The sequence below is a fragment of the Limulus polyphemus genome, unplaced genomic scaffold (assembly GCF_000517525.1).
Source record: "Limulus polyphemus unplaced genomic scaffold, Limulus_polyphemus-2.1.2 Scaffold640, whole genome shotgun sequence".
Taxonomy (NCBI): Eukaryota; Metazoa; Arthropoda; class Merostomata; order Xiphosura; family Limulidae; genus Limulus; species Limulus polyphemus.
Window position 1 is genome coordinate 308,223 of NW_013666250.1, and position 16,511 is coordinate 324,733.

Consider the following 16,511-nt stretch of genomic DNA (forward strand, 5'->3'; position numbering starts at 1 on the left):
AATTAAAATTTGCGGCCAAACTGGTTGCTACACTTATAGCATTGATAAAAAATTTACAGTAAATATTGGTTCATTAGTTAACTACACCATGTATATTTATTTTGTCCACCATCTTGCCCCAAATTGAAAAAAAAAATATTATTAATGCTGTAAGCATAGCTACCAGTTTGGCCGCCAATTTTGATTTCATTCCTTTAAGTCGCACGCTCAATTCCTTTTTTTTTCTTTTTCTTTTTTGGCTGCACCTTTTTTCACACCTGAGATGTTTTTGATTTCATAACTATTAGTGGAATACAAGAACTAAGGAATTGTCCGTAATGTTAGTAGGGTTTGGTTTGAATTTCTTACAAATCTGGGCTAGCCCTCCCTATGTTAGCAGTGAAAGACTATAGAAAAAGTAGCTAGTCATCACCACCCACCGCCAACTCTTCGGTTACTCATTTGCCAACGAATAGTGGGATTGACCATTACATTATAACGCCTCCACGGCTAAAAGGGCGAGCATGTTTGGTGAAATGGAGATTCGAACCCGACACCCTCATATTGTGAGTTGAGCGCCCTAACCACTTAGCCACTTGCTAGTAAGAAACGCTTCCAATAAATCTAATCTACAGTACTAATATAAATTATTATTTAACAAAACTCTATTTGTATGTCCGCTGCTAACTGGAGAAATTCTAGGCCGACTGTCACCAAACATTTTATATGTCCTAAGGATCCCCAGAAAGTTATAGATGGAAAGAATGACTGTCGACATTCGAATGTGACACCTCACTACACCCCCAAATGTAACCTCTGAACCTTCTCAGAGAATAGCATTACCAACATATTTTTTTGTACACAGTTATACAAACTATTAGTAAAATGTTTCTATATTACATTTTTTCCTGTGTAGAATTCTACTTAACCTTATAATCCCCAAGAACAAAAGACACAAAGGTAAAGTAGTATTAATATTTTTGTGAAGGAGATATACTTTATATTTTCGTACAGTAAAGCCAAGTACTTTCTCTCTAGGTACGAAAAAGGTGTTCACGTAGTTTATACTAACGAAAAGATTTTTTTCATTAAAATTTAATGATAATAAATTAACAAGAGAAATGTTACATCTGTTGGTAACTTCCTAAATTATAAGTTTTTATAAAATCGAATATGTTGATATATTTATGGGAATGTCGTACATTTTTATTTTTTACAGATATTGCTGTCTTAATTTGTTTTAAGACCTTGTTTTGAATATCCAACAAGTCATACTTTGGTTAATGTTTGTACGAGCCTACCTCTGACACTTTTCATTATGTAAACTAACTACACTTTATTCATCTTATAAAACAGTTCTACTTTTATCACCATGTGAATTCGAGCTATTCCAGCCACACTTTGCCAATCTTCTAATTTCTGCCACACTTTGCCAATCTTGTAATTTCTGCCACACTTTGCCAATTTTGTAACTTCTGCCACACTTTGCCAATCTTGTAATTTCTGCCACACTTTGCCAATTTTGTAACTTCTGCCACACTTTAGTCTACATGTCGATTAGCTAAAATTTGACCTCCTTTTGAACTACCCAAACTTTGCTTTATCTCTGTCTTGATTACACTTTGGTACCTTATGGACAAATTACACTTTAGACAACTTCCGATCTTCAAAAAGTTGAGTTAAAATGTAGACAAAGCACAATTTATTTAACTTTTGGATTATATAAATCTTGACAACTCTTTAAGCATTTTCACCTTGACTAATTATATTATGATTCCGTTCTAGGCTACTTTTTATGCAGCCATACCTTAGCTATCATGTAGACTAGTCACGAGTTGACCATTCTTTGCGCCAGTCATATCTTCAGTCAACCTTTTGAATTGTTACACTTTGAAACTGTCGTAAACCGATCACTATGTGTACATCTGGTAGTTCTATTACTACCCATCTATCAACATATAGATTCGTCACACATATTGGTTAACAAGCAAGCCAAACCATGTATTGCTCATCTTTTGAATCATTCAGGTATTAATTAACAACTTAACTAGCTATAAACAGCTGGTATATTTTGAATCAGTTAAATTCATCTATCTGGGCACTAGTTACTCTCTTATCAACATGTAAACCAAATACACTATGATGAACCTGTGGATTAGCAAATTTATAGTGATGTTGTTGATGAACGTCAATTTGAGAAACTACAGAAGCCTGTTAACCAGTATCACGTTTGTAAATCAGAAGATTAGTTTTGTTTTGGACACCTTATGAAGCAGCCACGTTTTGGTTTGCTTGCAGTTCTAGGTGAGTTTTCGTAATTATCGTTAGATTTGATATAAATAATTTCCTATAGTTTGTGTTCGTCCTGTAAGAAGACAAATTGTTATGCAAAGTTATTATTGATTTTTAATTTTCAAAACTTATCTAAAACATGAGACTTAATGTGTATCTTCCTGTTAGCAGTGTTACAAGTTTCTTACATTATATCAACACACTGTCCATTAAAACATACCTTATGAAACCATATTTCGGATTTTCCTATTCACAACGAAAATCAACCATGCGGCATAAAAAAAAATTAATTTCATAAATCTGAGAAAACAATAAAGTGAAAAGAAAACGGAATGCGCTTTTACAGAAACTCAGACTTTGCACTGGGACTTACAAGGAAACTCAGACTTTGCACTGGGACTTACAAGGCTATTTTGATACCTGGGGTGGGCCGAGCACGAATAGACCATAGCGTAGCTTTGTGCTTAACAAGGAAATCTTAAACTGGCTAATTATTAATTCACGGAGTTAGTTTTGCGAAATTTGTTATTAGCGTATTCTATTTCAACTTTTGTAATCTAATAACTGTAGTATTATTGCATATAATATGAAACAATTATTTGTGATTCAAAAGTAAATAAACCCTGCAGCGATTAAGAAAACTGCGGAAGTTAACGATACATAAACTATAAATTCGAGTTGACCTGAAAGTAAAGATCCAGTTTTACCTGTTTTTCTTCAATCCTATATTCTACTTATGAGAGAAAAAATATAGAGAGAGCAGTAGAGAAGTATTGGATACGTGGAGGAATGCCAGTAATATATTTTACTTTGCCTCATTATTTATCCGTTATCTAGTATTAATGGAATATAAATTTTAATCGCATTTTTGAATAGTTGTTGATAGATATTCGAAGAAATCATAGCTTTCCAATAGGTTTTATTCTGAAAGTTCTGTTTACTAAAACGTAATTTCTTGTAATTTAAAAAAATGATCTACCAATGAACAGTTAATTGCTCTATTGAATTTCTAATCACGTGTTAGGGCGGTATTATAGTTTAATGTGTGCGCGCGTTTTTGTATCAGGACATTGGTTAGGTTGAAAATATTCTGAAGAAATTGCAATTAAAAAGTATACAGAGGGATGCCTGGATGTTTGTTAACAATAGGTTCCTTAAAGTTTATTAGTAAGGCTTCTCTAATTCTTCTTTCACTAATTTCTGGTTATTGACGGAAAATGTTTGGTTGTTTTCTACAAGTGTTCATAAAATTGAGAGGGATGTTTGTTAGGGTTCTTCTTTCTAATTTGCTTTCTTTTTCGCCGATGTAAAAGGCCGGGTAGATGGTAGATTGTAATTTGTAAATATTTCCTGTAGAGTTGGGATCATTGTATAATTTTGTCAACATAAATTTAATTTCTATTCTTTGAGTGAGCAGGAATCAATTTGTTGTCAAGGTCTTGCTTCCGTGTTAATTTTTTTTTCTGATTCCTGTAAAGGGTATGTCAAAATTTCTACAAAAAGAATTCAGTGGGTTTGGACTTATTCGTTTATTTTTTTTTTATACTTTGCCTGCCTGTTAAGCTTGTCTTGTTTGTGTTTTTGAATTAATTTATGGTTTGTATAACTATTTTCTAGAGGAATTGGAGTGAAACATTGGATTAAATGTGTTATTGTTAGTACATATTGTGTATATTAAATTAAAAAAAATTGTTATTGTGCCTAATGTTTGGTGAATTACATGACAGCAAAACCAGTTTATGTGTACCACTATATGCGTTTTTCCTATAGATGTTTGCGTTGAAGAATTGAGATGTTCGTGTAATGTTCACATTTAGAAAATTTATTTTGAACTTATTTGCGCTTTGAAAAGTGAACTGTATGCTGTTTATGTGTTGGAAGAATTATATTTGCTCGTTTCTTTTCATGAGCTCACAGAAAACATTGTCTACACATCAAAGTCAAAACGAAGGCAAGTGTGAGGGTAACATGCTGTTAAATACGATTTAGAACAATGGATTACCAATGCTGAGTACATTTCGTTGAAGAAAATGTGAATATTTGTACTGAATGCAGACGACTGTAGCAAGTTGTAATAACAGTTCGAGTAAGTGTTACAGTTTCATATTATTATTATTGGTTTTGTAAAATAATATGTGTGATAAGTTGTATTGCATCTTGATATGGGTTTCAGGGAATAAATGTACAGCATCGAAACTGTGCATGATGATATTACAGTATGGACTACGTAAATGCAGAAATGTAAAGTATATTTTCATTTGCGAGTTTATTTTATAAACGTAAGGTTTAAGTATCGGATTAAAGTATTTGTTTGTTATGAATTTTGCGCTATCTGCGCTAGCCGTCCCTAATTTAACAGTGAAAGACTAGAGGGAAGGTCATCACCACCCACCGACAAGTCTTGGGCTACTCTTATACCAACGAATAGTAGGATTGATCGTAACTTTATAACGACCCCACGGCTGAAAGAGCGAGCATGTCTAAAATTATAGTTAAAGGACTTGTAAGAGAGCATGACTATATATATATATCTTTATAATGAACTTTAGGTAGACCATAGATTTTATGTGTTGTTGGTTGGTTGTTTTTATGCAAAACAACGTTGTGAAGTTTATACCCGATAGTTTTTCTTTTAATAATATTTTATGTAATTTGTTATTATAGGTGAGTTTTAGGCCGATGTTTGACTGAGTGAAATCGGATTTTTCCTTCAGTGTATTCCACATTAAGGAATCATATTGTTTGGTAGGTAGAATTGCTACAGTTTTTTGTCAGTTTTCTGGACAACGCTCTATTGGTTATAAGAACTTTGAAGCTGTTGTTTTCTGCAGGCGTTAGATTTTGTTGATTTTTAATCACTTCAAATCCTTCTAACTAACGTCGTTTAAAACAGTTTCTCAATGGATCAGTTTTTGGTTTATTCTGGAAGGTATTCAGTGAAGTATTATTTTTGGGGAATTAGAAAATTTATGGAGATTCATTTCTTCGCTGGCTTTCAGTGAATTAGGCCACGTTTAGTCTTTAATTCCTGAGCTGGTTTTGGTTGAATGGGTCAGAGGTAATTTTACGAACTTTCAACAATAAAATCCAGAGCTCTATTTTATGTGGTTTAAATTTGCGCTAAAACAACCATCCAACCAGTCAGTGGTTTATTGGATTTGTAATTTGACTACATTATTAGTCTTTTGTGAAGGTTCTTAAACTTGTTCCAAATCTAAAGTACGGGTGGCGATGGGAATGATTGCAAAATTAAGACTTTTGCTTAAGGCTTAGATTTGAAATTAATTGCGTTGAATCTCCTTACGGTTTGTTGTAATATTTTTTATGCTTTCAGTTTTTGTTTTAGTGCTTTGTCTAGGTAGTGTTTTGACGTTTTTTCTGAAGATCTTTTGATTTCAAGGCCTTTAAAGTAGATGCTATTTTGTATTAAACTTGAAAGAAAATTGTAGTCGTAAATCGAGTAAGGTTATTTAGGAAATTTAGATCATTCTTGCGAAGAAAACTCATTTCTATATATTTATCTTTTTAAATTTTGTTCAATAGTTTTGGATGATATCTTTATTATGATATCTATATTTTCATATTATTTCTCGGTTTAGTTTTATTTTCTGGAATGTTGGTATTAAGTTTTCTTTTTACAGGTATTTTAAAAGTTATATTTATGGTAATATTTTTGATTTTCAGCTTTTGTTTTATTGTTTGAAGAGAAATTTATTCGTTATTAAATGTTTCAACGTAGCATAGAAGGACCTTTTCAATAAGAATCATGACGATGTGTGATATAGTTAGGCTTAGCTGGTTTACCTGGAATGATGTGAGACATTGTAGTCTGGTCGAGTTGATGATGTCTCTTTTAGAAGGTGGTATTGATAGGTTGTTTTGATGCCAAGGAGTAAGTTATAAAAAATGTAGGATAAGATCAGTATCAGCCAGGAATACACAAACGATGGACGTTTGGGAAGAAAGATAGGCTCAGAAGCCTGGTATGAATAAACGAGTTTGGACAAGCATAACTAAAAGATAACTTATGTTTTGCGTTTTCTTTGTTAATAGATAGGCTTTAGCCTATACTTTTGTTTGTACTTGATAACGATCCTACCAGCGATCAAAACGTTGTAAAAATAAATATAACATTCAAGAAAACCTAACGAAAAGATGTAATTTTTTCAAAAGTCTTACTCGGTATAGTTAGAAAGTTTAATAAGTCAAGGCACCTTTTGAAATGATGGGAACACATTATCTGAAAAGTTGCGTTTGCTTTCAGGAACATTTTCTGAAAATGTTATACATCGTACCATTCAATTTCAAAGCATCTTTTATTATAGCTATAACTTAAACGCCAAAAGCTGGCGAAGCATCAGAAATCAACATCCCTAAAGTTTGTTTAAAAAAAAAGCACGTAAACTGTCACTGTCCAAGAGGCCGTTCGTCGATACTGGAACTCTTCCGTTGGGCTGAATGATAAAACACAAAAAAAATGTCTTGAATTCTATTTATGTATATACAGTATAGTATTTTAAAATGATATATAAACAGCCTTTCAGAGAAATCTTTTGTCTCCCACATGTTACTACCCAAGAGGTCTATCGTCAATACTAGAATTCGTTAGTTGGTCTGGAATATAACAAACAAAAGATACATCTCATATGTTATTTACATACCTCTGATTTTTGAATCTGTAATGCATAACTTTAGAAGTATGTGTGAAAGAAATATCTGTAAGTAAAGTGACCATTGATTTGCAATGTGTCTTTTACTACAGTGGTTTTATAGTCTATGTTGATAGGTTAGTGATCAAAATTATACACCTGTAAAGTACAGAGAGATTTTACATTTAATAAAAACCTCTAATTAAATGATAACTTGCCAGATAGGTTGAAAGCAAGGACAAGGATAAAACTTGGTACAGGAACTTATCGTAGATATTTATTTTACGGTGTATTTGCCAAGCAACTGGTAGGAACTCATTCGTGTAGATGACACCAAGAAGGATATATTTTTACTTTCTGTATCAACATGCCATTACATCGTCCACTTCTGGCAAAGAAATGACAGCAAATACAGTACAAATGTGCTACGTTCAAGCCAGTGAAACGATGTTTCTGGTCTGTCATTTCAAGAACAGTCACAGGCCCATGATAATATGTCAGAGGAATGTATTCGCTTGTTGTCATGTATGATAGAATGTGAGCGTATCTCGGAAGGAACTTTAAAAAAAAGGGGGGAGACATTGCTGGAAAGGTTACCACCCTCAAAAGACACATTAGTTAAACATATCTTTTATGCTGCATATTATGGTGTGGGAGCAAGGTTAATGTCTTTACTCAAACCTACCCAATCAAAAAAGAGGTTGGAAATGAGAATATTAATCATATTAGTCATGTGACATAATATAATATTGATAATTTCGCTGATTGCACATTAATTAATCAAATTTAGATGCAAAATAGGTTGTATTTGATGTTGCAAGTGTGTAAAGTGTGCACTTTTATGTACCTTACTGTGATAAGGCTGGATATACAACAATATGATGCACGTGAATAACTTCAGATTTTGTCAAGTTTATGAAATCACGTGCCTTGATACAACAAGGATAAGTCAGATATATGGAATGTCTTCGAAGTACTTCCAAGTGTTCTGTTTCGCGCATGCGTATGTGATTGATATCTTGATAGAGGCACACTATGCATCGGAATAACTCCCTTTCCCTAACATATGGAATGTGTATATATATGTAAAGGTCGTTCTGTAATGACTGCAAGCATGTTATAATGGTGAGCGCATGCGAAAATGTTAATTATTTATAATTATAAAAATAATAAATGAATTTTTCATTCCGTTTACCACTAATATTAAGTTTGATACACCTGTAACAAAATATCTCTATTTCTGCATTATAGAAAATGTATATTTTTATGCTTCATATGAGAACGTTTATGTTATCGGTGGATGTGCAAATGATCTAACTTGTGGTGTAATTACTTATAAAATGTATAAGTACGTCAAATTCTACGCATTTCTATCACATAAAACAAGATAAACACTGTAATACCTTGCAAAATATTGAATCAATCCTCGCGTGCCCAAATCTCCCAATATACGTCTCTATATCTAAAAACCCAAAACTACTACTGTGCTAAGTTTGGCACCTTTAACATAAAACCCCCAGTTTTCCAAATATACCGTTTCACTACTTTTTGAATTCTCGATTGATAATCAACTCTAAAACAAAAACAGAAATATTTGCAAAGAGATAATAAGATAATATTTCCTTTCTCTAAAGTGGACAGTATATAATATATTTAGTTTTGAAGCTCAGAATATTGCTTTTGAGTTTCTAGAATATAAAAACATTGAGATAACATTAGGTGGTAGTGGGAATTTGTAGAAAATGCTAACTTAGCTGTTAATTATGTTCCCTAGTGGCAGAGCGGTATGTGTGCGAACTTACAACGCTAGAATCCGGGTTTTGATACCCGTGGTGGGCAGAGCACAGATAGCGCATTATGTAGCTTTGGGCTAAACTTCAAACAAACTGTTAATTATTTCCAGTGAATATCTTACGTTAATGTTTTATAATTATTCAGGAAACTTATTTTTTCGTCAAACTCCCTTGGACCGAGTGCGGCTCAATGATTAACGTTACCTATTGTGATGCTCAAATTATATTGTTCACATTCTGTGACCACCAAAAAATAAATAAAAAATCACGCTTTGCACTTTGGGTGCGTTAAAACAGTAACGGTCAAATTTTATTATTCGGCTAGAATTGAGGTGGCAGTGTTTACTAGCTGATCATGTTTTTCAGAAAATTGCTGATCTTAAATCCATACCGAAGTAAAGCCGGTACAGTCTTTGTCTGAGTAATAGGAAAAACGGGAGAATAAAATTATTGTAAGAAAAATATTTGAAAATGTTTGTTTAATACTTATCATTTGTTTGTGCAAACTTGTAAAAAGGTACAATCACAATATGGATATGTCTTCAAAAGTGGAAATATTATTACGAACTTCTTTTCGTCACTTAAAGTTTTATCATTATTGTTTGTTTTGTTTTGGAATTTCGCGCAAAGCTACACGAGGGAAGCCGTCCCTAATTTAGCCGTCTGCGCTAGCCGTCCCTAATTTAGCAGTGTAAGACTAGAGGGAAGGCAGCTAGTCATCACCATCCACCGCCAACTCTTGGGCTACTCTTTTACCAACGAATAGTGGGATTGACCATCACATTATAACGCCCCCACGGCTAAAAGGGACGAGCATGTTTTGATGGGACGGGGATTCGAACGCGCGACTCTCAGATTGGGAGTCGAGCGCCCTAACCACCTGGCCATGCTGGGCCTTTATCATTATTACTTTAGTTGAAAGATTTTAAAATGTTATTGAGTACTCAAAGATTTACAGATTACTTATTTTTACACCAGACGGTGGGTGATTTCAATATTTTATTAGAATGGTTTGTTTGTTGTTAAACGCAAAGTTACGCAATGGGTTATCTGTACTCCACCCACCACTGGTATCGAAACCAGAATTTTAGTGTCGTAAGCATGCATACGTATCGCTGAGCCACTAGGTGGAAATTTATTAGAATGAGTTGCCTAAGTGATTGTTTTCAGTACCTTTTCTCTGTTTACATCCTCTTTAAAAATGTGTTGTGGAACGTTTCTATAACAAAAAAATATTTTTATATTTTATTGTATCCAAAATATAAACGCACAAAAATTAAAATACGTTTATTGGTTTGTTCAATGGTAAATTTATCTCATATTTTTCCCAAAAGCTGAAGTACTTGGTTACATTATAAAGACTATAAGTGTGTTGTTCTTCCAATATTTTGTGTTATGACAAACGAGTATTATTAATTTAGAATACAATATTATATTGATCAAAACGTTTAGTAAAAATAAACAATGAAATGATATTTACTTCACTTTTGTAACGTATCCAGAAATCGTGTTCTGTGGCATTGCGACTCAACTTTCCTATACTCGGATACGAAGCTCAGCATGCTAACAACTAGGCAACGCCGGACACCAAGAAAAATAACCTGAACTTTGGACAGGGTTACAAAGAGTGTGTTAATTATTTATCCAGTGAGATAGCAAAATGTCGCTCTCTGGATGAATTTTTAGCTTTAATATTTTATTCACATCACATATACTCAGTTAACTAATGCAAATTAGAATATTAATATCAGTGAATGGTTTTTAAGTGTTATTTATTTACTTTGGCATTTCTTAATTGTAGCGCCATCTTTTGTTATCTATAGGAAATACGACGTGGCTTAGGCTTATAATTATTATTAATTGCTATTTACATGACACTCTTTCACAAAAATTTTAATTTAGAAGAATGTTTCTCAGATATCATGAGATCTCGGTATGTTTATTCTCCTGTTGCTTTAGTTAGACTGAAAAATATATGGCTTTTCAATATAGTTTATACGATTGATACAAAAAAATGTAATTCGTGGCACAGAGAAGTTTGTAATTTAAAGTTGACATGTAACAAATTTGCAGAAATTTCAACGCAACGTTATTCGTGTTATATAAAGAAAAAATAGGATTCGTTAAGGTGTATTTATATTAAAATACATTTAGGTGTACTATGTGTGACGCGTGAAAATAATAATAAATAATCTTAGGGTATACTTGCGAAAACACGAATATTAAAAAGTTCCACAAATACATAGTTTATTTTCCCAGAAATAACATTTTTATTAGAATGTTATAAGATATTCGAGGCTAACAGATTTCTCAAATTGTTGAAACGAAGAACACTGGTAACCTCAACAAAGCAATATCGGTTTTTATCTGTTATTTCATTTAAATCTTAATAAAAACACTGTGAAGCAACTTATTTATCAGCATGATGTTTGTATAATTTTACTATCAAAACTACTTGTTTAATTATAAGCTAACAAAATTTCTTTTTCTGGAATTTTTATCTAAACGCAAAGTAGTATTTTCACACTTCTATTACTGGCACAAATTTTGTATACGATAGACACTACTTCTAAGAAATGTCTTCGTTTCTTAAAGGTAAAAGACATAGCTTTGACTTTAAATCTATTTTTTACCATACATTTTCCAACTTATAAAGACATAACAACATAAAGAAATATCGTAATTAATATTTTCTACAAAAAGAAAAACTATTCGCTTCTTTAAAAATAAACCAGTGAAATTATTTAGGAAAGATATTTTCATGTAATGTATAAATTGGCAGTGAATAATAAGCGTTATCATCTCTGTTAAACTTATCCAGCACGTTTCACTCCAGATTTCTGGTATCCAACTGGACGCTGTACGTAATCTTGACCAGAATATGTGCTATCAGGTAACTGTTGCGGTTTCTGATATCCACCTCCAGAGGTCCTACGTGTGTACTGATCTTGGAGGCCTGCAGGAGGCTGTTCTACGTTGAGAGTAACGTCAGCAGGATTATCGGGATAAACACCTGGCTCGTTACTGTGAACTTTAGCGGTGAATCCAGACGAGTCAGCACTGTACTCTACGTAGCGGAAAAGTCCGTTAGCGTTCGTATATCCGTAGCTACCTAACACATTTCCGCTTTGATCCCCCTGTTCTTGATGGTAGTGAGAATTGCCAAATTCATCCTTAACATTGTAGTTAAAATCAAAAGGCTGAGGAGAACCCTAATCAGAAATTCACATAAAAGTTTGAAAAGATTAAACAAACTACATGAAGATCAGAAAATGCTATTTAGAACAAATTGTCTAAATTCAAATAACTTTAAACTAAGCCTCGTGCGTTTGATTAGAGTTATGATCTAAATTATTTTGCTATAATAACGTTAAATTCTTGTACCTAAAGAACTAATCTTTAAAAATAGGCTTCAGTAATGGAATTACGTTGTATATCAAAGCGAAGAGAAAACTATGCTTGTTTGTTATAAGAGTGATGAAAAAATATCCTGAATTTCAGTATGCTGAAAGTTTGAATTTTATATCTAAAAGTTACTAGACTGAGTAAGTTGAGATTTGGCCACTAACATAAAATTGTCCTAATTATAAACAAGGTATTTAAATTATTATTTAGTTTCTAGTATAACGTTTAACCAAAAAAATACAGATTTTCCAAAACAGCAGTTTTCTAAATTTTTACAATGAATATTGCATTAAGTGTTAACGTTTTAGTTACTTAGTACGTTTATATAGACACCTTGATTCCTATATTTAATCATTAACATTTAATAAGTTGTTAATATCAAAGTAATATTTGCTTGAAATATAATATACGCTTGTCACAAATTAATATGTAACACTGCTTGGAAAAGACAATCACTAAATAATTATCAAATCCCGTGAGTTTTCTGTTAGTTTTTTTTTTTTGTCTTCAAACTATTTTACAAGTGCATCATTAGTTTGTGGTAGGGATAATAACCATTCAATATATGAAGAGGGATTTTTTGTGTGAAAAAAATATGGCGTAATAAAAGAGTATAACATATGGGGACAGTGTGGTCCAGTGGCTTATTCTTTGGACTCCTAGTCGGAAGGTGCGAGTTGGCGGTTTATCCACAACATATCATGTCATTGAGCAAGACACTTTATCCCAATTATTTCACTGTATTTGACTCTATAATTGGTACCAATGACTAGCTAGAGATTGTCCTGCAATGGATTGGCATCTCATCCACGTGGATTGTGTTCCATTCTTAACCACTATTGAAAAAGCTGTTCAACACTGGCTCCTATGTACCGTCTAGGCATAAGATGATTTAGATTAGACGTAAAAACATACATTGTTACGGATAGACCAGGACAAGCTAAAGTATACTAAAATCCTTCTAGTATCACCATCAAGCAAAATTAAGTATAAAATTAATTTGGTTGTTCATCGCGATTGCATAATAAAACCAAAATAGAGAATTATCTTAACAGGAAAGTATATCTTTTGATATTTATTGTGTTTTAAGATACGTATTTCATGTCAGCAATTGATATTTTAGCTAATAACCTCAAAACGAGCAAGTTTATGAGACACTTTTTAACTTTACCTAACTACGGTGGATGTTTGTTTCTTTGTAGTTAAGCACAAAGCATCACAAGTGGCTATCTGTGCTGTGTCCACCACGAGTATATCGATACCCGGTTTTTAGCGTTGCAAGTCTACATACCACTGAACCACTAGGGAGGGAGGGGGGAGGTTACGGTGCTTCACTCTCTTTTTTTTCTTTTTTTTACAGAAACAACTTTTACATTTAGGTTAAATAGCAATGATTTGTAGTTTTACTTGCAATCGGCAAAACATACTTTTATATTGATGTGAAAAACTAGTATCTGGATATGGAAGTAAAATAGACAAAACGAAGTATTCGAATTGTGAATTGTAATACAACAAAACAACATTCAGACTTCAACTGTGCGATGCGTTTTGATATTTTGGGCTGACGTAGCCTATTTCTTACAATACGAATCTTCAAGAACAAAGAGAGAAAGAAGACTTACAAAACTATCTTGAGATCCGAAACTTCCTGGCTGTTGATAATTGCTTTGCTGACCAAACGGCAGCTGATTCTGTCCAAAACTCTGTTGACGACCAGCTCCATCTATCAAAGCTGGTATATAAAGTAGAAACCCCACAAAAATAAACTAGAAAAAATAAAGACATGGTAACGGTAAAAGAATAACACAATTTTGATTCAATTATTAATTTTCAATGCTCATATAGTATAAAAAAATATCCATGTTGTAAAATGTGTTTTGAAGCTGTAATTGATTTAAAAATATAGTCCTTTCAATACGGAGATTACCTTAAGTTTGAAATGAAAGATGGAGCGCATTGCCACCATGAATAACTTGAATTAATTATCTCATAATAAATAATCAAATTCTTTCAACTACAGCACTAAAGTATTATGTATTAAAGGTAGAAATGTAGCACAAATTCGAAGTTTTTCTAATAATTTTTATTCCTTGAGTTATATGTAGATAAACGTATAAAATGTTTTGAACATTTTGATGTTTCGACTGTCATTCTACAATATAATCAACTAAATATCAAAACCTGTGGCTGAAAACGTTTCGCTTTCCATTGATAACGTTTCGTTTAACCTAAGAAAGTTTTGATCAAACAAGTAAAATACGTAGCTTGTAATGATTCAGTTTTCATCCTGCAACAATCATACGTTTCTATTCAAAAAGTGTGTGCTTCTGGTACAATCTTAGAATTTCATTCAGGCTAAAGTACTTTACCTTCATTGTATACTTCTTCTCTAATGATGTTGTTTTGATTCTCACCTTTGAAATTATTTTTATTTTTACTATTGTAAAGAGGAAAAAAAAATGCCTATAAAAAGCACTATTAGAAATACTCTAACATAAGTAAAAATAATTGAATTTGATACATATATGATAGGCAGAACATAATAAAGATGGAAAAACTTTTCTTGATTTTAAACCTCCTATTTCAATGTTTCAAAACTTAATGTTTATCTTAACCCTCTTTTAAGTTGAACTTTATGTTTCATTTTATTACTTATGATACATCTGATATGTATATATAAATAGAAGTAATACAATGTGTAATAATCCTGACTTAATTGTTGTAAGCAGAAAAACTGAAACCAGACATTTATATATATTATCTTAATACCATACTATAGAATCATTTAAAATTTTAAAACATAGGTGATATGTCTGAAACCCAGCTTTTTTGTTCTATACATTGAACAAACATTACGAAACGATCAATAATTATAAATTCAGTGTGTAAGTATTTTTATTTGATTTATTTATCACTGATTATCATATTTTACCAAGACATAATACAACAACTACAACAGCTTAGTGTTATGTATAAAGATATTGTATGTCAAATATTTTACAATATAATATTTCAGTTACAATTACAATATTTTAAAACAAATAATGACTAGCAAATAGTTATTCCAAGATTTGAAGAAACAAAGCCTAGATATCGAAAATTGACTTTTTTAGTGTCTGCATTCACACACACAAACACACGTATTCGTTAGTTTGGTTGTTGTTAAATACAATGGGCTATCTGTGCTCTGCTCCCCGCTGGTATCGAAATCCGATTTTAGCGCCTTAAACCTGTAGACTTACCGCTGAACGGTGGTGGGAGACCAAACGTGTGTGCGTTATTATGATATGAGGATTATGGTATTTATATCTACGTATAATGTTATGTGAAAAAAAATGTAATTTTGATTTATCACCCGTATATTTGTTTCTTAATTTAAAAGATGTTATTTTTCGTTAAAAGCTCCTTTCGTACAGAAATCATATTTTTCTCCACAGCCATTTTTATTGAACAGTAACGTTTCTATAAGAATACATTATCAACCCTATGGTTAACTGACATAGATCAAGACCAGTTATCCCAATTCAATTTTACTATTAAATAAATATGCGCTATCTTAAAAAGTAACGGTAACGTTTCACATAGAAAATTATATCCCATTACTTCATGATGTAAACAAACAGTAAACAGAACAGAAATATACACTTTCATGTTTAATAGTTCCATATCTGTACATAATCCGGCCTTATTTTTCACGCTATATCATTGTATAATCTTTTATACTCTAAACAGGGACAAATATGTTTATAGAACCGAGTTTCTTAAATTAACTTTTACTTCACCAGCGAAAGTCTTACCAGAGAATCCATGTTGAATGAGACGTCTTAGTTGGAAACAGAAAGTTTGGTGTTTTGTGTAAGTCAGCAGTCTATTCTATATTCTATGTCCAAACGATGAGTTCTTGAGTCCTTATATACCTCATCTTAGACCAAGAAAGAAAGTGGAACAAGGGTGTCATCAAAGAACCTCCATGGTACACAGAATATGCCTCTCGTCACGTGGATGGAAACAGAGGGTAAAAGTCACCTCGTACGGGGATATTAAACTCGCGAGACTATCGGCAGATGCGCCTTTAAGTTAACCTTTTACATTTGTTTATGTATAACGGTAATACAGTACGTCACGGATGTGATATTAGAGCAGGTAGGTGTTCTTTCTTCCCGACAATAGATTTAATTATTCTCATCTATCTCGTGCACGTAATTTCCCGGGGGTTTGAAGGACATGTTTAATGTGCAGTAGTATTTGCTATACGTACCTCGACAGAAAGCAAAAAAGAGAATACATTATTTATTCGTTCAATCACGCCTGTTGCTACCGATGTTGTTTCTTCTAGAGCACATGAAGACCATAAAATAGATATGTAAAGACTAGTTTTGAATTAATCGCGTAA

The 16,511-nt window shown here is 32.5% G+C and overlaps 1 protein-coding gene across 1 annotated transcript; it reads right to left on the minus strand.

Moving 5' to 3' along the window:
- Positions 1 to 10,943: 10,943 nt before the first annotated feature.
- Positions 10,944 to 16,188, minus strand: LOC106459628. The gene is made up of 3 exons (XM_013919260.2): positions 15,916 to 16,188; positions 13,741 to 13,884; positions 10,944 to 11,925 (listed from the first exon to the last, which is right to left on the minus strand). The coding sequence occupies exons 1-3, from the start codon at positions 15,925 to 15,927 to the stop codon at positions 11,527 to 11,529; spliced, it is 555 nt and encodes a 184-aa protein (XP_013774714.1). The 5' UTR covers positions 15,928 to 16,188; the 3' UTR covers positions 10,944 to 11,526.
- Between the last annotated feature and the right edge of the window lie 323 nt (positions 16,189 to 16,511).